Here is a 25,672-nt window from a genome sequence, read left to right as displayed (position 1 = left end):
TATTAATTTGGCTAGGTCTATAAAGGTGAGACAACTTTCACCTTAGCATTCATATTGGACTTTTTTAAGACTTATTGTTGGGCCTTTATTGGAGAGACAGGACCAACATGTAAAGAAGCCACGGGCCCGACTTAAACCCGGGCCGCCTGCTTCACCGGCGGCAGCCTCCATACATCGGGCGCTCGAACCAACCACTCGACCGCTGGCGCCCCCATATTGGCCTTTTAACGGGGGATATTGGGAAAAGCACAGGTATATATATAACTGAAAAATGGCTTGAACTTGCATTGTGCTTTTCTAGTCTTCTGACCACTCAAAGCGCTTTTTTCACCACAGGTCACACTTTCCTATTCACACCCATTCACACACTGATGGCAGATGCCATGGAAGATGTCCATCAGTAATAACTAATCCCATTCATACACTATAACACGCCTCTGACGTTGCAGCGAGAGCAATGGAAGAGTCTCGTCTCTCAAATGGATTGAGAGACGAGACTCTCCCACAGCCGCCCATCTTCACACCTCATTTATAATTGAATGAATGAGGTATGAATTCAGATACTCTATCCTGCTTGGAAAAGATCAATAACCTGCTCCATGTATGTAAGAACATAAACATAGTGAGGGACAGTCAAGTTCTTAAAATTCTCATATTTGTATAAGAAATAAGTAGTGGGGTCTTGATTAACAATTCTAGTTTATGCATGTTGTCCTGAATCTATAGTGATTCTCTGCTGTAAAAAGTGCATATTTGATGGACCTGGGAGGCATCAGTCAGCATGCATGGATAGTCCCTGTTTTCCTGTGGCACTGGCTCCCGGCACAACAGTCACGTTTTCTGCATCGCGGAATACAAATGTGCATATGTGTGTGGGAGGAGTTGTTGCATGTTGACTTTGGAGGATGTGTGGGACAAAAAAATCTGGATCTTTTTTTCTTGTTTTCTCCAAACTCCTGCTAAAATTGGTTTTGTGTAGTTGTAACTTGTGCTTGTCCATTTACATCTCTCTTTGAACTGAAAATATTGAAGACAAGAAACTATAAGAAGTATAACCATTAAATACAAGATAAATGATATACAAACGTCAGGACACCAATTTATTACCTATATGTTGTTTCTCAATGTACCTATTAATCTGTGTTTACTTCAAATAATTAGCATTTAACTCGTTTGCAGTATATCGTCACTTTGAAACGAAAGAAAATATTGTTTGTGATGCACCAAATTCACACAACATTGGTTTATAATTATGCAACACTACTCGAGTGGTTATCATGTAGTGAATGAGTGGACCAGGGAGCAGGAATCATGGGACACGTGGCACAGGTTTACGCTTCCCTGCACATGTCGAGTGGCTCCCTTGCACTGTCTCTCACTGCCTGTCTTCCCCTTGAGGTGAACACTCTCACTTTTCATGTTCACAAGTCCCACAAGTCAATCTCAGCTGAAAAGAGAAGTGTTCAGGGAAAATAATCTTCTGAGAAATGTTGAGGCGGAAGGATGGAGGGGGGACGAAGGGGAAGAGCCTCAGGGGGGGACAGATCTTCCTGTATCAGGACTGCTTGAGTCTCAGCATTGATCTCATGAATAATAGAGCTTCAGTAGCCATATGACGGTATTAGACGTGACAACCGATGATAGCCTGGATCCGCCACTCCTCAGAGCCACGCACAAACACACTCTTGCATATTTTCGACTACCTTGTAAATCTGTGACTAATCCAGGCTAATCTGTTCAACTGTGAAAACATTTTAAATGAAAGTATCCAAAAGGTCATTGTTAAGTTCCCTGCTCATCAAGCTGAATCAAAGTTATTTCTGTTTTGGTGACAAATCACTGACTCACAACAGACTCATCAATATAATAACAGCCTCATAAAAGAATAACAAATTCTCTGCTAAACAAGACAAGCTTCTGTGTTTCTTTGTATTTCTCAGCTTCTTAATAATGCATCGTAAAACAGCTCATTGCTCAGAGCTCATACACACATGCTGCCGCTGTCATGTTTCGGTCTGCCTCCACTCGTCAGTCATTCACCGTGACAAATCTCTGTGAGAAAAATCTGCAAGTCTGCATTTTTCTCCCCCAGCAGATTGTATGTTCGTGTTTGTTTTACCTGCGCTCCTTCTCATTTATTCATTCATACAAGCACCTGGTGACTGTCGCGGGGAAGCAGGAGCCCAGTGCGGGTGAGGTGGAAGGACAAGCAGGAAGAACAGAGTGGTGCAAAGTAACTGAATATATCATTTCTTCACTTCTAGTTTTTTTTTCTTCTTACTTATTCGAATACATTTTGAGAGTAAAAGAACATTTGATAAGCCTACAAAATACAAATCAGATGGTTCAAGGTAAACTTTATTATCCCAGAGGGGCAATTGGCTTTACAGCCAGCAGTAAAGCAGTTTTTCATCTCCCTTAGAAATGTTTTATTTATGATTATTATATTTGTATTGTATCCCTAAGATGTTCAATTAGATTTTATTTCATGAACGTGCAAAAATCAGGAAAAAAGTTCTCAATATAAATAATTTTTTCTCCTCGATGAACTGTCACGACCCCTCAAACCCCTTGACCCTTGTTTGGGGCCCGATCCTTAGGTTGAACACCATACTTAACCACAAAATGTTTATTAAGTAGTTGTAAACAGTCCTGTCTTTACAAGCTGCAACAGTAAAATGCTTAAGCATTGATTGGCAGTTATTATACACACATTACTTTATCAGTCACAGAGGCACATTTTTTTTAAAATACAAAAAGTCAATGTTTCCTTTTGAATTCATGAAATGTAAACGCTAAAAGACAATGGAGAAGAAGCACTGCTGGGTCATACAGGTCATGACACTGTGGAAGACCAAAGTTAAACTCAGCATGTCAGCTTTGTTATAATATATATATAATATAATATCAAATAAAAGAGCTTTCATTTATCATAAAATCACTGTACGGTACGGATATTAGAATTTTATTTTATTTTTTTCATTTTTGGTATAATTCACATTCATTGGCCCCTCCACAACATGCTTTTACTGTTTTGCTTGAATATGCTTTTACAATTGAGCATTTTTGCAGCGTTGTACTGTTACTTTTACTTATGGTAAACCATTGTAACCGGCTATAGGAAGAGGATGGAGGAAGGGAATTAAGTAGACAAAGCAAACAGGAAGGGTAATGGGTTTTATGAGGGTAAAACAGGTAGGCATGAGAAAAACAACTCCTATTGGTAATTTTCCTGGAACATCGCCCGCCCACAATCACACACCTTGCCCCGAGGCAACAGGAGAATTAACTGGCCTGTTATTATGTTATCATCCTTTATATTGCCTGGGCTTTTGACATGTGTAGCTAACACACACACATCCACACTCATGAACAGACTCATGTAAGCCCCCCGAACACTTACCCTGATTTACATTTTGCTAATATGAGGGGATTCCCTGTTCAGACCTGCAGCAGGTAGGCAGCTAAGAGAGAGAGAGAGAAAGAGTCACATGAGCTTACATCACAGGAGTATTAGTACAGTTTGTGCTAATTCAGCAAAAAGGTGCAAAGAAGAGAAAAGTGAACCAATATATAAGTTGTTGCAGAGAGATAAGCTTACATAAGAGCTCTGGAGGATTCAAGTCAGGGCACTGTGTCAAGCCTGTAGCGGCTGCATGTCAGGTCACAGTGAGACACTGTGTGAGAGGTTAGAGATGCTGTGACACCAGCTTTGAGATCATTATGAATGAAACTATAGTTTGAAAAGCTGTTAGCCAAACATTCTTTGCATCCACATAAGTAATCTGACGCAGGGCCCAGGGCAAAAAATGCAAGAAACACTCATTGAAAGGCCTCTATTATATGTAACAGTACTAGGACATCACAAGTATAGAAGCTGTAAAATCTTAGATTCACACTCAAACAGAGCTCTGTGTGCGGAGTTTAGCACATGAATTTAGGGGTATGCACATTGATCCACATTACGTCCCCACTCCTTAAGCCCTTCCACTCCCTGAACACTTAAGATTACATAACACACCTTCACCTGCTGCTGCAGCATGCACACACACACACACACACACACACACACACACACACACACACACACACACACACACACACACACACACACAGCTGTGTCAAAGGAATGAACATGCCTACAAAACACATACTATATGCAAAGCAGGGAGCCACTATATGCAAATAAAGTAGTCTGTCAAAAGTTGTAATGAACGGAAGGTTAGCTAATAAAAAAGTCCTGTACTTTATTGTTGTGTATCAATGTACTGTACAATGTACTGTAATCAGGACTTTATGGATCCATTAAGGTTTATATTCATACATTTGAAAAGGCAGATTTAAGACGTCTCATTGACTCATTTGTGTGTAAAAATTATACTCATTCATGTTTTTTTCATTATATGTTTGATTTTTTAATGTATGATTTGATAAGTGGCTCTTAAAGGGATTTGAGGTTTGTCATTCCACTTTTTGCTCTCATCCTTTAGGGCATCGTTCAGCTCATTTGGTTTTGGGTTGAATGCCACAGTTTTTTTCAGGGTTATCTTAAACTGATTGTTTTGTTGTCTTATACAACTGAAGCTGTTTTCAGGCGGGGGGGCTACCTTAAATCTGCCTACCTTCTCTAGTTAAAACAAATACAGACCATTCAGGACCGGCATTGAAACTTAGAAGGAGGACAACTATTTCAACATACTTCACCATAGCATGTCTGATGAGATAGTAAGGTCATTTTATAATTTCATTCAGTAGATATTTTACATATTGCTCCTTTAAGATGAGAAAATGTGGTTTGATATTGGAATTTATCAATTAGTCAAAAACAGCTATACAAATGTATGCTAATGTTGCTGTCTTGATAAGATGAGTTGATAAGCAACATCTTTGCTAAAATTAACTGAAAGAAGATTGACTGTTCCAGTTACAACTAAGTGGTCTCCTCTGGTGTTGGAAAATTAAGCTGATGCGGAAGTGCAAAATCCTATAGTTGGTTGAGTGTCCACTTGAGGCTGGCTGCAGAAGCACATGAAGTCATATAGACACCCATTCAAGGAAGCACATTTTACAGCAGAAGTTAACATGTTTACAGCCTAGTGAAAATAAAAAATATTGGTCTGCTTGGTTACTTTTCTTGATCGACACACTGTGTACTGGGGATGATTTTTTTTTGATAACTCATCATTTTTGATTTAATGAAGGACAGGCGTTATTCACGATAAGGCACGTAGCTGATCAGACTGACAGGCATGCACAGTGTAGGTGTTCGTCACGAGGCTTAAGGCCCGCCTCAGCTCCAGTTATCAGCCTGTTGTTAGGTTGACTGAAAGTTATGGTGAGACCATCAATGGGTGTCCAAAGCCCCCTGCAGTTACAGATAAGTAAGTGACATCACTCAGGCTTCGTCCATGAATATTTACAGCCTATGGTAACAACCTGTCAGGAGAGCATTTTGCATGTCCATCAAGCATGTGACGCTAAGTCAAATCAGACTTCTACATTCATCAATACCATGACTAAGCTGATAATGTGTGGCGGGTTTATTTAGTCATAAACAACAAAGCGGCCACACCTGTTTATGAGCAGGTTGGCACGAGAGAGAGAGAGAGAGATTGTAACTGTTGGAATCCTTTCATTAAATATCTTGTTATAAACAATGGAGGAAATATTCCTTTATAGAAGTCGCCATGTACCACACCCAATCCATGCATCTGTACTATGGACACAAACATCAACTATTTTAATTCTTGAATTACAAGTCATTGTATGTTGTTCCATTCAGCTCTTGCACTGGATGTTCGTGTTCGCCAAGTGTTACACCTCCTCCTGCTCCCTCACATTCAAAGTATTGATCTCAGGATATTAGTTTATTTTTATGCAATAGAAAAAAGATTAGATACAGGAGCCCAGCACAAACAAACAAGCCAAGAAGATGATGAGTATGACTCAGAGATTCAGTGATGAACATAGTTGGCTCTATCGTTAATTAAAATACAAAGACGTCATTATTTAGACTATTTCTGCTCCTCATGTGGGCTTGGATGGACAATAACAGTTGGCTCAATGAAAGCAGGTTGTGTTTTTTAGGCTGAGATGAAAAAGGATGTAACAAATGTATATCCTCTGACAAGCATTGTGATAAGATTGACTTGAAAGCCTGTTATATATTAAAATAATAAATATTACTGTACAAGCGGACAAGAGGATCCTAGATTCACTGTAATCCCCCCCCCCCCCCCCCCCCTCCCTCCCCCCCTTTCCTCATCTCTACCCCTGGCACTTCCCTGGAGCGCTGCACAAGGAGTGGAAAATACAGTCACCTAAAAATACACCGCACATAAACAACACTCTTACAAACACAAGGCTACACACACACACACACACACACACACACACCCACAGGCTGAGTGTCTTTAATATTAGAAAACACAAGGCTGACACCTGAGACACTCAGCATAGCAGTGTCACCCTCCTAACCCCCCCCCCCCCCCTCTCCCCCTCACTAAATTAGTTGCAGCGGTGGACGGTGTGTCCCTGTGAGTCCAGTCTGATCTGCTTGGCTGCAGGTTGGTAAGTGGAGTGGGGTGGGCAGTGGGGCTGAGGGGGGGGGACACATACTTATGACATCACGGCCCAGTTGGCCCTGTATGCCCGTGGCAGTCACACGGGGCATCACCAGGCCTGACGCGCTTTTGTCTGCACTGGGAGGGGATGTGGGTGAAGAGGTCATATAGAGACCTAACTGGCCACACACTGGAAACACCTTATTGGAATACTTCAGAGTATTTTCTTTACTGATCCCTTTCGCTATATTCAGCATCAAAGTAAGAAATTGTGTTTAGTTTCCTTCAGCTGTCATTTTTGTCTTGAGATGAGCCTCCACATTGTTCCATCCTTTTTAAATTCTTCACACGCATCACTGTCGACCTATACAATCTTTTTCTGTGTTTCTCCCACCATAACCTGTCTCTGCTTGTTTCCATCTTCCTGTTCTTATTTATATCTCTCCTCAGCGTTCTGTTTCTTCTTCTCTCTTTATTTGATCTTTTTCTTTTGCTCTACCTCTTTGTCAACTGAATAGTTGTTTTTCTCTCCGTTTGTCTTAAATACTTCATGAAGTTCTCAATTTGTATTCCTGCTAGACTGTTTTTTAGGCACCTTTTGGTGTCATTCATCAAATAGAGTTGCGAAAGCTTCTTTTGAATTCAAGCTGCTATAGCAGAAACCAAAAATGTACAAGATGTCACCTTTCAGGTTGTTCTAGCAGACCAGTTAGCGAACAGTTAACACACTAGAAAAAACGTTTAACAAAAGAGCATTCATTAGGAGTATCTTCAGGAAAATCTGTCTCTTTCCCTGCTAATGATCCTCTACGTTCACTAGTTTGTTGCTGACACGGCAGTTATTGTCTTTCGCTTGTTTAGTTTGAAACAGCTACTGTTTGTCTTACTAAAAGGAACTGGAGATATTGAAAAGCTGGTTAATAACTTGTTAATATCTAAGACTAGTAAGTAATTGGTTTAAGTTGGAGTATTTTGACTATTTGAATGATTCAGATTATTCCTTCATCTGATCTTTTTTATGAATGAGCAGAGTATTTATGAATTTAAAAAAGCATCATAGCTGATAAATTCCCAGAAAAATGTTTCAGTAAATTAAACAAAAAGACACACTTATACAACTGTCTCAGAAAATAGCATCTTGTCAACCTTTTTTTCTTTTGCATGCGTTCAGTTATGTGTTGGACATACGTTTTTCTTACTTGCTCCAACTGTCGAACTCAATGAACTGTTGCAACAGAGCTTCACAATAAGTTGATTAGTTCTATTTCTGAACAGTCACTCCTCTTTGTTCGATGAAGACGTTTTATGTGGTCCATCTTTCGTGCCTGAAGCACGAGGAGAGTGTGTGTCTTAGAGGATTAGGGAGGCAGGGATGAGGTCCTGATAGATGCACACCCAGCCTTGGCTCCCACACTGGCTCTCTTATTTCTCTCTGAACCAGGGTCCAAGTACAGAAAGTTCAGGGAGCCTCCAGTTGGCACACACTCACACACACACACACACACACACACACACACACACACACACACACTGACCCTCCTGACCCACACTGAGGTTATATCATAGCGACCATGTGGTCAGGAGGGCAGGATATTCAGTCAGATAAATTTACAGTGAACAAGCTCTCACCTCTCAGCAGACCCGCCTGAGCTACTGATCAGCGACCATTAACAGACTCTTGCACCAATCGGCTGCTATGTGACTGACTGATCACCGGTCTTATGATCCCAGCAACCGGACCAACAAAGCACACGCATGTGTGATACGCTGCGCTTCCTTCAGTGACCTTTGAATTATGTGCATTTTTAAATAAATGAACCTAGGTAGCATTTGAGATTATAGTCTACATAAAAACCACACGCGTGTATCGATAGAGTGCCTCTAAGATGGCAGTAAAACACAATGAGAGAGTTTTAAATGTAATGTTTCATTTTGTACTCACTCTTTTAATCTCTTATTCACCTAAAGGTCTACAACAAGTGTTGCACATAAGCATCTACTATAAACACTTTTATACATGAATGGGAAAGCTGTTTCTATGAATCTGTATCTGTCCTTATCAAAAATCCATTAATAAATAGATGAATACAAAGTTACATTTTTCAATTAATAATCAATAAAAGATCATCTGGAAACCATTTAGCAATAAAGGAAACAAAATATAAGCAGCCTTTAAAAAATATTTTTTTGTGTGTAGCGTGTGCAACGTTATATACTAACAATTGCAGTAAGCATAAGTATTAAAAAAATGTGTTTTTATTAGCAAATTATAAATAATGTTATTTTTAATAAATGACATCACAGTACAGAGCATTAATAAGAAACTTAAACACAGAAGAAGAAGAGAACATGCAGTAGCTGATTAATGTCTGATACATGTAGGATACATAAGGAGCCTTTTGCAGAAAGTAGTTGTCAAAGAAAACCATACCAGTTCATTAACTAAAATGAATTATATTGTTTATGTAGTGTATGAGTTAGCACTGGCCTAATAGCATCAGATGAGCCATCACTTTATGTCACAATCACAGATGATCAGTTATTTAACATTTGAAGGAGACAATCCTGTAAAATAAGTACTTTTAATTTTTGAGATTAAAGTGAGAATTTTCTGCTTTGGTAACAAATATTATTTACATTTTTTCCTTTTGAATTACCTGATATTATTACAGTTTCATTGCTGCTTTTACTTAAGTTCAGGTGCTCATCACTTATTACACCACTGTCAGCACTTGTATAGTACACCGTATCTTGTTATCAGCATATACAATTTGCTTAGCTATAGGCCTGTGTGCCTGCAGCTAGTGTAGTCCCTGTCACAGGTGTCCCTACATCCCCTTAACCAGCCCTCATTTCTTGGGACGTCCCTCAGGATTCACTCTGCCAGTGAGCGTGGATCGATTCCACCCGCCTGTCCGTTCACTCCACGCTTTACCAACCATGTGATCTGTTCACAAATACACACTCTTCCTTGACATACCACTCTGTGCATGACTGGGCAAACTCTCTCACGTCTAAAAAAAGAAACATTCTGCACTGTCTTTGCAAGGGAAAAAAAGAGTTTCAGATCCTCAGCCCTCTGATGCACCTGATATCCTGATAGGAGTGTTTACCTGCAGGGTGGAACATCTCCAGGCATAAACATGAGTGTGATGGATGAGTGAGAGAGCGATATAGCCCGAGAGAGAGAGAGAGAGAGAGAGAGAGAGAGAGAGAGAGAGAGAGGGAGAGTTTCCTTTTTAGTTTCATTTTAAAGGGAGAGTACACAGACTCACCATTAGTTAGCTGCTAATTAGCAGATGTAGCAGATTGGCTTTTTATAAATCATTTTAAATCTCCTCTTGTTCCGCATGACAACAGGACCATTAATTAGGGATTTCCCCTTAATAAAATTGTAATTACTGCTGATAAAAAGTAATCAAGGATGTCTTTGTATTTGAAATACAACATCCTTACAATCAACTAGCAATAAAAAGGAAGATGTTTGAGGTGGAATATAGTGATTCGGAATAAGGTAGAAATAGATCGATTTTAATGACTTATGAAGAGAAAAAACGTTTTTTACTAAAAAAGCAAGCTGGCATGTAGCTTAATATGTGAACCTTAACACAAATTGTTACCCTATTTCCCTCCATGGCAAACCACAGAGAGGCGTTTGTTATGTAGAACAGAGAATGCATGTGACCTATTTACAGGTCTCCTTTAGTACTAGATGTGTGTGTGTGTGTGTGTGTGTGTGTGTGTGTGTGCGTGCGTGCGGGCGCGCGTGTGTGTTTATGCACTATATGTGCTCAGCCCCCCATGTAAGGGGCCATCCCTTGTCAAAATGTGTGGTTTCTTCACAGGAAATGGGTTCTGGTGAAAAAGACTGAGCTTTAAAGGTAGCTTCTTGTTTTTTCTTTTTCTTCCTCTTCCTCTAGCTCTCACTTCTCTCTCCCTCTCTCTCTCTCTCTCTCTCTCTCTCACTTCTCTCTCTCTTTGTTTTTATTTTTTTTTTCATGAAACAAATGTCTGAAATGTTCAGGACCATTTGAGTCAAATAGAGACAGATACTGGTGGGTTGTGCTTCTCTGGTAACTTAACATGCACGTCGACAGAAGATTGTTTGATGTAATGGAAATAAAGATGTATTCGGATAACTTTTTTCTTATGATCTCACCGACAGGGGGAATAAATCACTTGGTTGTGAATTCCAGTTCGAAGAAAGAGTTACATTTTTACCTCAAAATTTGATTTCACAATCAAGCAGAACTGTACTCTTTTAATGTCTTTTTAATCAGTTAAAAAAGTGAAATTACACCTTTATCTTAAAGTTTTAATTTAATATAGACCTTTACGACATTTTGCCCATAACAATATTGGAAACTTACTTTCCTGTCTGAAAAATGTACGAGTGATTTCCAAACTACTAAAAGAAAGACACAGTGACGTGTGGGAGATTAATGTACAAAAGTTACACAGGAACTCTTTCCGAATTATCACATTCAAAGATTAGTGTTTTGGCTGTTGTCCTCTGGGATGTTATGTTTCATTGTTATGCTTACAGTGCAGGTAGTGCAGGTATAATGCCAGACCTTTTAAAAAACAGTAAGCACAAGTGGAAAAAAACAGAAATAAAAACATGTTATTTCATAAATATGAGTGATTTAAGGGTTTATATTTATGTGACTTCCTGTCCCAAACACGGAGACTAGAGTACTAATCACTAAGAAAATGAAGAACTTATATCCACCCTGTGATGAAACACTGACTTGACTTGACTTGTGTAGAAGGTGTCAGGAGGAGTTTAGAACTACAGGTTGCAGCAGCATGAAGGGTCACAACGCTCCACGTTTCACTGCTGAACACTGAGGGACAGCACCACCACAGCTCCTTAATATTGAATGCTTATGTTGAATAATTCTGGCCCACAGTCGTGTTGTGCCACCATGAATTGGGCCGTGGAGTTAGTGAGTGTATCTCTCATTGTGTGTGTGTGTGTGTGTGTGTGTGTGTAGGACAGGGACGACAGGGAGAGTGATGTGGCAGGAGCGCCGAGTTTGCCACGAACACTGGAAGCCTGTGGGAAAGCAGAACCATAGCAACAGAATGAATTAATGAACAGGAGATCTGAATGCTGTGTTTAACACAAGGTACACACACACACACACACACACACACACACACACACACACACACACACATTGACACACACAAATGCATAAGCAAAAAGCAAAGCCAGCTGGTGGTTTCATATTTAACATAGATTAGGTTGGGCTTAGAACTACCTCTACAACTAGGCTACAGAACATCCAGCTGCAGCCTTTAAATTGAACATCGTCCATTCATTCCACACTGTTTAACTTCATAAAGATGTAAACCTGCTTCACACCATGAGCACTGGTTTAGAGACTTTAAAAAAAAAAATCCTGTTACAAGGCTATTGATTATAAAACAGAGTGAATGATTTTGTTCTGGCAGCTGAGTGTGGTTACACAAACATGCTACATTGCAGTTTAATAATGATACACATCACCATGCTGAAAATGTGATCATGATAAGTTATAACTCAATATCCTCTCAACCAGTTATATTCAGAAAACGGTCTACAGCGCCCCCCTCAGGAAAAGAGAGTAAAACACCTGGGCAAGATGCACATTTTTTATAAATCTTGACTTTTAGAGACAAACTCAGCCTTTTGATGAGCATCAACACTCATTGCTAGGAATTATAAGGCACAAAGAACTACATTTAATTTGATTTTGAATACATTTTCAGAGAATCACTTAAAGGCATATAATTATTTAATGACAGGTTTGCTTTCTAAAAAAAAACATTTGCTTATTGCTCTGCTCTATTCTCCTACATACAATAAGATACACATCCAAACGGACAATCATAGGGACAGAGAATTAAAAAAAATATCTATAGAATAAATCTAACATTCTGTATTTAGGCCATACAATTCTTGACATCCTGTGTGTCTTATGCCTTCTGGTATTGCTCTGACACTATAGAGACTGAACTTGCAATTTTTCAAAAACTAATTTAGCCAGCCTGCAATTATTGAAAGCATCAGAAAGAAAAGTTTCAGTGGGGATGGCAATAAAAAAAACCTTGAGGCTTTCCTTTTTTGAGGCAGAGGCCTGTGAACTTCTTTAGATTAAGATTTACACTTTGAGCCAGTCAAACTTCAATTTAAAGCAGCTGGTTCACATACGTATTGACAAGTCTGATCTTTTCTGCTCGTGTAGAGAAGGTGATACAGTATGTGAGTGATGTTTAATCTGACTCTGGCCAACAGGCAGAACCAGAGGATGACATGATGAAAGCCCAAAGGGAAAAAAAAAAGGTGTAAGAAGCTGGAATATGTTAAAGCATTGAGCTAAAGGTGAACTGTGTTTCGCTGGAACATATAACTTAATAATCCTGTTTTTCTGAAAAGCAGAACCATTTAAAATGAAAATGCAGTTTTTTTGCTGATAAGGCAAAATGTTTAAAACTGGTAGTGCTTACTGAGGGTGTGAAGCAGATATACCATCAGGGGTTCAAAGTGAAAACACAACCCAACTTGTTACTTAAACCTGTATTTTTCTTCTTATATAAACAGGACGATTTAATTAAGAAAACACACCAGACATTTTTTCACAACAAAATGATTACTTTCAATGCAAATGGATTTTTCATTTTTATTGTACAATTTTACAATTACATTTGTACAAATGGTGTTAACAAAAAATGTAATTCAGGCAACAAGAGGAAATGTTTGCTGCGGCCTGAAAACAACAATGTCCTTGGGCACGGCACTAAACCTTTACGCAACAGTGGCGTAAACATGCTGCTGTTGCTGCTCAGAGGGAGGGCCATACACACAGACATCACATGTGAGGTGAACTAGCACTGCGTCCTCCTGTTCAGCCCATTAGCTCCTAAAATCCCGGGAAGAACAAAAGCAACAAGGTGGAATCCAGCATCATTGGAGATACATTTTTTGTACTGAAATGGTCAAATACAAAACAAAAAAAAATCCAGTTTGTGTGTCAGTTTGTGTTGTCATGATTTTGGAAATGGAAAATAGGGGAGTAAGGTTTTGTTGTTTTTTGGTCCAGGTCCAATATTTTAAGAAGCCGAGGCGCAGGTCAGAGATCATCAGGTTGGGTTTAAGAGCGGGTGTACTTCCCCCAGATGTGCAGCATGAAAACGGAAGCGATGAAGAGCAGACTCATCACCAGCACTGGTACCGGGCCGCTGTAACAACAAAGACACACTTATTAACACACACACAGACACAGACACACAAAATCCCATCATTTGCTGTAACCCCAACCGGATTGAGGGTCTTAGTGGAGTGGCTGATTTTATTGATGAGCTTCGGGGAAACAAGGAGGGGCTCTTATAGCTGAAGGAGGGACTGAGTGGGGGTTGGGGTGGAGGGGGCGCATCGTTAAGCAGCAGCATTGCCATGCCAACCAGCTCCTCAGCGGACCCCCTCCTCTCCCTGTCAGGAGGCTGTAATTGAGTTGACCTTTCAGAGTGGATACTTTAATGAAGCTTTGAGGCGGGCGTCTAACGCAGGAACAAACACGCACTCGATATACAGCACTGTACGGACGGTGTGCCCTCCTTTGACTGCTGGAGAGACACACTCAATAACCACCACAGCACCATCGATCAAACACGGCCGACCTCAGCCTGGAGACAGGACGCCTTCTCTAATATGTTGGGCGAGGATGCAGCAGGGTATAACTTTTATTAAGTTTAAGCTCTCTTAAAGGTTTACTATCCTAACACGTTATTGTGTGTGTGTGTGAATATAAACACATCCACTGATTAGGGATGAATAGTTTTACAGCAGAGGCACGTCCGCCCAATTTCCTGCAATCAAACCCTTCTCCCCTCCTACCTTATGAACGTTAATAACACTGAAAGCACAAGTGTCGGAACTCCTGAGAATTAGAACATGTTGTGAGTAGATGAACGTTGATGATGTCAAAGGCTAAATTTGTTAAAGTGTATTTTCTGGACTTTGCATGCATGGTTGAGAGGGATTGAGGGACGGTGTGTGTGTGGGGCTATACAACTGCTTTCATAAACAGCACTTACACTTTGAGGCCTGGTGAGTCTTCTGTATAAAAGCGCCACATGCCACCGGTCCCTGCCGATCCCGTGGTCCTGCCACCGCTGCGTGTACCGCTGCTGGTAGCTTTCCTGTAGAACACACAGATAAGGTCAAGAATGTTGTAATGCTCGACATGACAACTAATATGATCTTATAGTGTTAAAATACTTCTTGAGGGACCAATCAAAAATGTGTTCATTCGTATCATACAATAAGCTGACAGTCTTTTCCATCACAAACTGTACTCAAGATGTAAGTAACTACAGTAGCAGGCGATTAAAGAGATGAGTGAATCATGGTTGCTTGTGGTGTGAATCATGGTTGCTTCACTCGTGTGATGAGATTAAACGAAGGTTAATGAGGTAATGAAGAGGGTGATAGTAATGGATAATGAGAGATGTAACAGTGAGCGTGTGATTACACACTGATTAAGGCCACAGCACAACATCTATTTGCTACTCTAATCTACAGAGGAGGGCACACAAAGAAATACAGGAGAGGGGTATCCACAACTCATCCATCTCTCTTAACAGTGGGACGCCACAAGAAGGTGGGTTCAGTAGTTTGGAAAGTAGAAGAAAAAAATGGTGCGAGTGTAAACAGGCTGGGATGACAGCATAACTTTTTATTTTGTTTTATTTTGAAGTGGTCTTCAAAAGGCTTATTTTCACAGTAATGGCAAACACATGCGTTTGACAAATTAATTGAAAAGCCGGCATAAAATGTATCTGAAGGCTTCTCCAGTAGACAAGACATCACCACAGATGCTTGTCTACTGGTGGGTTGAAAGAAATTTCCTCATTAAGTGTTTTGATGATGTTGGTCAGAAGAGCTGCCATGTTATGGAACCAAAAGTATCCAAAACTTTGAAGGTGGCTATTTAACTACATGCTCATCATTTTTATACTCTTCCTGCATATTATCCCATATGCTCTTTTGTAAAGCGTCTGGAGATAACACTTATGAGTTGGCGCTATACAAATAGTGATTGATGATTGATAACCACTGAGTGACCCACTGAGTCCATCAGGGAATGATATTCATTCAATGGGTTACTGCACCCATCAATTCTGGTTCTTTTCTTGATTTGTTTTTTGTTGTTGTGAACTTGTGAAAACACTTAACCCATCTAAAGAGAGAGGTGTAAGTGTTTGTGACTGTGTGTGAGTACCTCTGTCTGACTGTGGAGCCTGCTGCACGGGGAGCCACTGTCTTGCTGGGGGAGCGGCTAGATGCCCCAACATTTGTTGCGCTTACTGCTGGTCCAGGCTAAAAGGAGGGGAGACACATAGACAGAGATTAACTCATTTACCCCAATCTGTTAGCCACTAACACATACAAACACATACTCAGAAATAACATTTCAGATAAGTAAAGTCTACATCAGGGATGGGCAACTTTGGTCACAGCAAGGGCCACATTCATTTAATTCTGACTGCCAGGGGGCCAAATTGTAGGATACAAAAAACGATAACAGTCAATAATGTCTCAAATTTAACTCAACATATACCAGTGATCAAATATTATTATGGAAATATTTCTGGTTTTCATGATTTCATGGCAGATTTTGTCATGTTTTCTTCATGTTTCCAATTAATTGATATGTAAAAAAAAAAATTGACCTGAGGGCCACGTTGAGGGTTGATGGGGGCCGCCAGTTGCCCACCCCTGATCTACAGCATTCACATTTGATTATTGAACACCTAAATCACATCTGATTGTAAACTTCATTCATGACGGTGACTGATAGCAAAGGCCTGACTAATAGCCAACACTGTTCACTGATTTCAATTTCACAGTAAATGGTTACATGCAGGGTCGAAACCAAACATGTTGACATGTACATACAGTTAATACATACAGTTCTGTGTGTTTTGTGACTGAGGTCTTGAAAAAGCCACGTCCACAAATGATGATCTGTCGTTAGCAACATTAGCTAACATATGCTAGCTTCTGTGTCACGTTAAATAAGTGTGATTATCTGCAACAGTCCGACCTGTTTTAAATAAAGCTGAGATACTTACCATGTTGAGATAAGTGTCCTGATGGGATATGAAACCCTGAGCCCCTCTTCAAACTGATGTCCACGTCAAAATGAGCAGCACACTGTCGATGTATGAATTGGTCAAAACTTGAGAGGAGACCCCACAAAGCTGACGCTGGTCTAAAAAGGACACGACTGCAAAATAAAAGACCAGCGCAGGCGACCACGCAGATGCCTGACTGGAAGTTAACCTTCACCGCTGAGAGAATCCATCAAATGTTTAGTTAAACGCTTATATACTACATTTTTAAATGAAAAGTAATTATAACACACATAGTCATTCTCATTGTGGAAATCTGGGTTTTTTTAAATTACATTTTATTTTAATGGCGAATAATTGGTCAGTCTTCAGTTTGAGGAGACGTGTCTCACAGGAAGCGAGTCTGCTTCATAGGAGAAACAGACGCCATTGCGGTTCAAACGAGAAGCGCAAGTACCTTGACTTCAATGGTAACTTTGAGCCAAGATGGCTCCCTAAATCTAGAGTTTCACAACAGTTCATATTACTTCTAGGAGCGTTTAGACGTGGATCGTCACAGGTTTCCAAAGTTGGACAGGTTGGTCAATAGATTGAAATGTAATAATTACTGCTTATAATTAATTTTAAAGAGGTGAATTGTGTTGTTCAGTCACACAACCCGCGGAAGAGGTTTTAGCTTACTAAAACGGATTAACATGTCATAGCTACATTGTCTTGTATTCAACATCTGATCAATGTCACGTTTCATATCCACACAGTTATCCAGCTCAAACAATCACACTTCTTATTTGTTTTCTTCTTCCACTCAGAGTCTGCCAGAGGTTTTTATAGTACAGGACACTGTGACAGACAGGGTAATGTGCAGTAGATTTAAACAGGGTAATGTGTAGTAGATTTAAACAGGGTAATGTAATGTGTAGTAGATTTATACAGGGTAATGTAATGTGTAGTAGATTTATACAGGGTAATGTGTAGTAGATTTATACAGGGTAATGTAATGTGTAGTAGATTTAAACAGGGTAATGTGTAGTAGATTTATACAGGGTAATGTGTAGTAGATTTATACAGGGTAATGTAATGTGTAGTAGATTTATACAGGGTAATGTAATGTGTAGTAGATTTAAACAGGGTAATGTGCAGTAGATTTAAACAGGGTAATGTGCAGTAGATTTAAACAGGGTAATGTGTAGTAGATTTAAACAGGGTAATGTAATGTGTAGTAGATTTAAACAGGGTAATGTGCAGTAGATTTAAACAGGGTAATGTGTAGTAGATTTAAACAAGGTAATGTGTAGTAGATTTAAACAGGGTAATGTGTAGTAGATTTATACAGGGTAATGTAATGTGTAGTAGATTTAAACAGGGTAATGTGCAGTAGATTTAAACAGGGTAATGTGTAGTAGATTTAAACAAGGTAATGTGTAGTAGATTTATACAGGGTAATGTGCAGTAGATTTAAACAGGGTAATGTGTAGTAGATTTAAATACATTTGAAATGAGGGTCAATGACGTGTGTGAGATTGTATTGTGTCCATAAGGTTTAGTTAACTTTTAAAGGCTTAACATTTAAAAATAAATGCACAGATGACATGTTTTCATCCTTTGTTTTGACCTAGTCTAAAATTTATGTTTATTATACATTTTTAGAGAATATTTGGGGTATTTAGGCAAAAAATACCAAAGAATTAAAGTTGCTTTAAAAAGGTTAACTTTTCAATATAACACCTTATGAACTAGTCTGGCATTATCCTACAATAGAACTGTTCAATAGTAAATAAAAGTAATGGAACATCATTGTTCTTATTATTATAATTATTTTAGGGAAATCGTGTCACCCAGTCAAGTACCAAATTGTCAACATGGTGTAACCACCATTGAAGGAGCCATTTTGTTCATATATTCATCATGTGACAAGAAATGTTATCACAAAGAAGAACCTTTGATGGTCCTAACTGAATTTTGAATGTATTTATTTAATAGGGACAATGCAATTTAACATAATTTCAATACAAAGCATGAAACTGATGTGCTGCATAAAGAGTATATAGCTATTGCTAATTTCCAACTCGTGTCCCACTACAGGACAAGTTTAGCAACTCTCTTTAAAACATGAGATGATTTGACATTTTAAGGGCGTGTCAAATGGTAAGACCTCAGAAAAACATTAACAATTAATCAACATAAAAAAATACTGATATTTGACAAAAGTGGCCTCTAACAGCAAGGCTGGTCATAAAAGATAGTGTAACCGGTCACACCATTTGACATTTCCACTTCAAATCAAATTTGACAGGCATTATCATTGACACCTATGTAAGCACATTTCTTGGTGTGAACATTTCAAATCTAATTTTCAAAGTGAACACAAATTTTTATAATGATCATAAAAGTGGTTATTCATCCACAGGGTCCAAGGGTCTAGGGTCTAAATGCCCTGGTATTTTGTAAATGTTTAGCTTCAAATTGCATATTTGTGTTCCATTTACTTACATTTATAAAGGTGCACTATGTAGTTTTGGTAGAGAAATGTGAAAGTTGGAGAAATGTACAGATTCTGTGGTATATGTTCATAACTCTAAACACAAACTGTCCTCAGATGAAGATTTGGTCCCTGTAACACTGTTTGAAGATAAAATGCTACTGGAGAAGTTATGGTGGGGGGTCTGCAACAGTGAAAGTGTAACTCTCCTGGTAGCTTTATATCTCCAAACAGTGTTCCAGGGACCCATTTTTTACTTTGAATAAAGTTTGTGTATTCAGTTCAGAAAATATATCAAAGAATTGTTTCACTTCTCCAACTTTCAAATTTCACCACCAAATCTACATAGTGCACCTTTAAACATGTATGATCTAATATATGTATGTATGCTGTAATATTGGCACCAGTAGTTGCATTTTAGATGTGTCGGCTATCAGGGGCCATGTGGTAGGTAGTATCAGCGTGTCACTACCTGGAGCTTGCTTGCCAAAGTCTGGTACTATAGAAGGTGGCAGTGCTGTTTGTGCTGTGATGGCCATGATGTAAAGAAGGAGAGATGTAACGTGTTGCCTGTTGGTATGTTATCCTTTGATTAGGGCAAAAGTACCTTGAGTTTATTCCAAATACTGAAGAAATGAATTTTGGTCAGATGTTGTAATTTACTTAAGATATGAATTAATTAAGGATGCACCGATCCTGACTAAGACAGCTAGATCAGGTATCAGTAAGAATTTGTCGATCTATGAGACCCATCCAAAAGGCCGATCTATTCACTTCAGTTTTATGCTATTCTGTGTTTAAGACAAATGTGCTACATTACTGTCATCAGCGTACTGGTATTCTGTGCACTTTGGTAGGTGGAGCAAACATAAAATGGAGGAAGCTAACAACAATTTCATAAAGAAACAAAGGTCTTTGATGGTAGAAGCAGCATGGTCAGTTGGTGTAACTGGTTTGCGTCAATTGGTGTAACCAGTATTTCTTGTAAAAAATATAATGAAATACAGGACAATTAAAGTTGAATAAAAGTAGTCCTATTGCAGTGAAATAACATGTTTCTTTTAACAATTTTTACATAATTTGCCAAAAATGAATTAGAAAACAGAGTTTTCAGCTTTGTGTCCCGCTCAGGATTGAAAAAGGGCATAAGTTATTAATTTAGGGATAATCCTATTAAAATCTATTTTCTTGTGCTATTTTAAAATGAACTAATTACAATCATGAGTACACTTACATATACTCTAGATGTATAAAATATTCAATATTCTTAATTTTTCAGTGGTTACACCACTTGACATTTTTAGGTCCATTTAGTCTTACCTTTTGAAAAAAAAAGGTTTAAATGTCATTTTAAAAAACACAAAACCAACATGAATACAAATCTCACATTTTAATGAACCTGATGCAGGCTTTCAAATTGTGTTTTTAAAAGATTTTTGAATTGGTCATCTGAACAAGCCTTATTTGTCACTGACCCATGAACTAATTCAAGGTTAAAATAAGTCATGACTTAAATATGCTTACAAAAATACCCGTCAACAATGCAGCTTGGAAAATGTATCTTCTGTTGGAGGGCTTGTTTGTGTCATGTTTCTTAGCCACTTTAAACTCCATGAATATATTTATTTATTTATTTTTACTTCTGATTGTGGCGTGATCTACTCTGTATCTGTACTGATAATGTTATCCATCCTTTAACATGATGTAGTAATAAAAAATGTAATGAATTGTATTACCAGGTCTGTCTGCAAATCAGCATCCTGTTTTTCAGAAAACATAATACTTGAACCTATTTCATTGTTATTGTGTAGAATTGAATTTCTCCACTGGGGATCAATAAAGGACTATCTTATCTTACCTTAGGATGGTTCGGGTGGTGTTCCTTCATCCAGACCTTGGCATAGGTGGAGCTGAGCGACTGGTGGTGGATGCCGCAGTAGCGTTGAAATCTCAAGGATGCAGTGTTCAGATCTGGACGGCCCATTACGACCCAACACACTGCTTCTCTGAGACCCTGGACCCAGATCTACCTGTCGTACGTTAACACACCTTACAGTGTTTTCTTTAAAATATAACGTACGGACACTCAGAAGTTTTCATTTTAAGCTTTTCATTTTTACCCTCTTAGGTTTGTGTGGGTGACTGGCTACCTACCAGTGTGTTTGGTTTCCTCCATGCTCTATGTGCCTACCTGAGGATGATCTTTGTGGCCTTCTACCTGGTTTTCCTCAGCGGCGAGGAGTATGATGTCATCTTCTGTGATCAAGTGAGTTGTTTCAGACAGATATTACCCATCAGTCTGTTTGTACAGCACGTATTTGACTTCTTCAACGCCTCCCTTATCTGGTAAAAATCTCTGAGAATAGCTTCCATTGTTAACAATGGCTGTTCTCTTTGGGTCTCCCTTATTGTGTCACACCCTCAAACCATACCATGAAGTGGACACTCCCTTGTTTATTTTCTACTGTATTTTAACTTTAACACAAATCAACAAAGGTACCTTTCTTTTACAGGTACCACCTTTTCTCACACATCATAACAGTGTAGAGAAAATCATTATTCAGATGAAAATATGTAAAACAGCAGTAAGATAGAGCTTTAAAGGTTTCTGTCTTCTTCGGATGTGCATGAAGTAGTTTGATATATTCTTTAGTATTAAGACAGAAGGTGATTAAGCATCAACAAATCTAGCTGGTTGTTTAGTTATGTTGTGTATGTATTTATATTTAGGATTTATTCCCCTCTAAATCTACTCTAGGTGTCAGCGTGTATCCCGATGCTTCGATTGTCGCGTCACAGGAAGAAGGTTTTGTTTTACTGTCACTTCCCAGACCAGCTGCTGACCCAAAGGAAGTCACTCCTGAAGAAGCTTTACCGTGCTCCCATCGACTGGCTGGAGGAACGCACCACAGGCATGGCTGATATGGTACGTAACAGCTGAGAGTTGAAAGTTGTATCATTCTACAGGTTGAGATGTGTAGGACAGGATTGTGTCCATGTTACATAATGGCATATGTATAGTTAAAAAAACAGATATGTTTAAGAACACACCATAAAAAGAATAGGATCAAATAAAATAGCTGCAAGTTCCTTGGTGGAGTGTTTTGAGATTTAAGAATAGCCAAAGGGTCATGTATGAGGATTTCAGGCTGCAAAAGGCCAGGGGCTATAAGCTGCTTATAAGTAACATTCAAAATCTATTTCCCCAACTAATAGGCTCATATGATTCACTTTCTTCTTTGTATTTCAAAGCCTTGTTTATGCATTTTGCAGAGGCTGCAGAGAGGGAAGATGTTTTTTTCGGACTCAAAAAGCAGTAACAAGAGTTAGAAAACGTTGCGAAATTTAAATTGATATGATGCACATAGTAAAATTATAAAAATTGAATTACACTGAAGACCAAGCATATAATCAATATGTTATTATAAAGTTAAAAAAATTAAATCATTATCATGGTACATAAAACACATAAAAAGATTGAAAACTTATTAAAGGCTTGAAAGTAGATTACCTGTTGTTACATGTAGATCAACTACAGAACAGCTATTTGAATAGTTTTGACTTTTTAACACACACTGGCTAATGATCTGTTTGCAATCATACCATATTGTAGATTTCTCACTGAATATGTATGAGTGTAGCTCTGTTCATAGATACTGATATTTTTGTTGTTGTACCTTGTGCAAAAATGTAGCTCTTTATTTTCTGTACATGCGTAAAAAAACTAAAGTACAGGATGCCATCAGGACAAAAACAAGGATTGATGTGTATTTTTCAAAGCCCAGTGATTGAATATTGATGATCTGTTCTTAACGATTGTGTGTCGCGGCAGTATATACATAAACCTGTAGTTAAATATCAATATATAAATTGTCAGCTGTCAGCTAAACCTTGTGAGTCTACAAACACATTAGATAGCAACTACGCACTTAATAAATACCGCCGTGTTATACACACATAAAGTTTATTTGTTTAGAGTTATATCTATCTCATCAATAAATGTTCAAACAACTCATCAGTGATGCGCTCTCTTTCTGAATTAGCTCAGCTCTGAGTAACTACTTAAACTTAGGTGCAATAAAATGAATCAAAATATAAGGTTCCTCACTTTCAACAGCTTAAATAAATCTAAGTGATGTTTTAAATTGTGATACGGCCACATCTCCTCCGGCAAACAGTGTTAAGAGCTCAGAGCCCTGATAGAAAGGAAATGACATTTCAACGTTAGACTAGACCTTAGGATAATCAAAGTCCGCAGGCTTTTATCACACTCATAAGGAATTAAAACACCTGTGATATATGTGAGATTCTTCTGAAATAATCTCTCTTTACTTCTTCGTAGATTCTGGTAAACAGCCAGTTCACTGCAGGCATCTTCAGGGAGACCTTCAAGGGTCTGAGAGGAGTCCACACCGATGTCCTCTATCCCTCCCTCAACACACGAACCTTCGACCAGCCGTCCTCTGAGACACAGAGCCTGGAGGGGCTTCTCCCCGAGGGAACCTCCTGCCTGTTTCTTTCTCTGAACCGATACGAGAGGAAGAAGAATCTGGGGCTAGCTCTGGAGGCTCTCGCAGCTTTGAGGAGCAGCCTTTCTCCTGGCCAGGGAGCAGGTATTCACCTGGTGGTGGCGGGGGGCTACGATGACAGAGTTACCGAGAACGTTCAACATTATACTGAACTGAAGGAACTTGCAGCACAGCTCCAACTGGAGGACTGTGTGACTTTCCTGCGCTCCCCCTCTGACTCACTGAAGGTGGCGCTGCTGCAGGGCAGCGCGGCCGTGCTCTACACCCCGAGCAGAGAGCATTTTGGGATAGTTCCCGTGGAGGCCATGTACTGCTGCTGCCCTGTTATCGCCGTCAACTCCGGGGGCCCCCTGGAGAGCGTTGCTGATGGGGAGACGGGCTTCCTGTGCGAGCCCACGGCAGAGGCCTTCTCTCAGGGGATGGGGAGGCTGTTCGGGGAGCCGCAACTCCGCAGGGTCATGGGACAAGCTGGGAGGAGGAGGGTGCAAGATAAATTCTCTCTGCAGGCCTTCTCAGACCAGTTGTACGGGTACATAGTGAGTCTGAGCCAGTGATGTGAAAGTTGGAGGACAGCTACTGATATCTGCTACTGAACTGTGAATTGTCTTCAGACGACTGCAGAGAGTTGACGTGTGTGTCGTCTAACAGAGAACGTGTGTGTATGCAGGAAGGCGACGGAGGGGTATTATGAGGACAATCAATCAGCATTCCCCTGGAGGGGTTGCTGAGAGGAAAAAAGAATGGAATCTCTATACCAATTAAGAAAAGAGTAACGAGTTTTCCTACCCTATCTGTGGAAAAATACCTCCCCTGCAACAGTATGCATGTGTATGGGTGTGTCATATTTTATGTGTAGCAGCACAGCCACAAAGAGTCCAGCAAATGAGCGAACCAACAGGATTGATTGTTAGAGTGAAATGTTTTGCACTGTTCTTTTTAGTCTTTGTCGCTCTATGTTTGCAGGCTGAAGAAGAGAAAGAATGTAGTTAACACTGAGTCCCATCAGCCATCGCACAGACCCAGATCGATAAACGGGATGCTTTCCACTACTTCCTGTCCGCAAAGAGCTTTGTCCCCCGCTCCTCTCATTCAGAAGAAGCTGGCCTGTCTGTGACTCTTGCTGCAGCGTCAAGTTATTAGCAGATGATAGAGCGTGTCTGGCTTTATTAGAGGTCTGGCTGATGGGCAGCATGTCTTTGTCTGGGTCATTATCAAGCAGGAGAATAGCAGAAGGTCAGTGTGTCTGTGCGCTGCCCTCCTACTGTATAGAAATGCTCTTATTGACATTCCAGAAGTCTTAATAAACAAGAGGACACATAGTTTCCTGACTCTTATGCTTTGCTTTGTGGGAAAGTTTTTTTTTTTTTAGCCTTTAACAAAGTGATTTAAGGGTACTGTGGGTGAGCATGCAGACGGAAACATTGTTCATGCTGCATCATCCGGATTTACAAACATTCACAAACAATGTAGGAACAGAAAGTTCCTACATTGAGAGTTTGGCTTATTATAAAGTCAGTGTTCAGAGGCACCAAGGAATATCTGAAGGTTCTGTCTCTATCTGAGCTGCATTATCATTTGCACAGTTTCAGATGTATCTAGCTTTTGTTTCTGTAATGGAATCTGAAAAGGATAAATGGATACTAGATATTTGATTTAAAGGCTAATTGGCTTTAGATATAACATTTTACACTCCTCACACAACTACTGTCTAACTCAACCAACCTGGTTGTTACCAGCTTGGCCATAAAGAACAAATGTGGCAAATTGCTCACTGTTGAATTTCATCGGGTTGTACTTGAGACGGATCCAAGTTGCGCTAGTTGTTAACCCCGGTGAGAGTTCCTGGAAGAACTTTGATCTCCAGGATTTCTGCATCATCTTAGAAAGACAGTAAGTGCACATAAGAGATTACATTTCTGTTTAAAAGTTCTGGTAAATGTTTGTTTTCTGAGTAACACTTTTTTTGAAACAGTCATTAT

The 25,672-nt window shown here is 39.4% G+C and overlaps 2 protein-coding genes across 3 annotated transcripts; one reads left to right on the top strand and one right to left on the bottom strand.

The window, feature by feature from the left end:
• Positions 1 to 13,217: 13,217 nt before the first annotated feature.
• sec61b (SEC61 translocon subunit beta) lies at positions 13,218 to 16,843 on the bottom strand. Its single transcript, XM_061050552.1, has 4 exons — positions 16,686 to 16,843; positions 15,833 to 15,930; positions 14,646 to 14,750; positions 13,218 to 13,790 (listed from the first exon to the last, which is right to left on the bottom strand). Exons 1-4 carry the CDS (start codon positions 16,686 to 16,688, stop codon positions 13,703 to 13,705), a joined length of 294 nt encoding a protein of 97 aa, XP_060906535.1. The 5' UTR covers positions 16,689 to 16,843; the 3' UTR covers positions 13,218 to 13,702.
• A 265-nt stretch (positions 16,844 to 17,108) lies between these two features.
• alg2 (ALG2 alpha-1,3/1,6-mannosyltransferase) lies at positions 17,109 to 25,027 on the top strand. Of its 2 annotated transcripts, none has more exons than XM_061050551.1 (5): positions 17,109 to 17,262; positions 21,028 to 21,199; positions 21,293 to 21,430; positions 21,923 to 22,090; positions 23,507 to 25,027. In XM_061050551.1, exons 2-5 carry the CDS (start codon positions 21,029 to 21,031, stop codon positions 24,245 to 24,247), a joined length of 1,218 nt encoding a protein of 405 aa, XP_060906534.1. In that variant the 5' UTR covers positions 17,109 to 17,262; position 21,028; the 3' UTR covers positions 24,248 to 25,027. The 2 variants fall into 2 exon arrangements, with proteins under 2 accessions (XP_060906534.1, XP_060906533.1); XM_061050550.1 differs by having other exon boundaries at positions 17,192 to 17,282.
• The last annotated feature ends 645 nt before the right edge of the window (positions 25,028 to 25,672 follow it).

Source organism: Labrus mixtus, chromosome 11 (genome assembly GCF_963584025.1).
Source record: "Labrus mixtus chromosome 11, fLabMix1.1, whole genome shotgun sequence".
Classification (NCBI taxonomy): Eukaryota; Metazoa; Chordata; class Actinopteri; order Labriformes; family Labridae; genus Labrus; species Labrus mixtus.
This window is presented reverse-complemented; position numbering and strand designations above follow the sequence as displayed.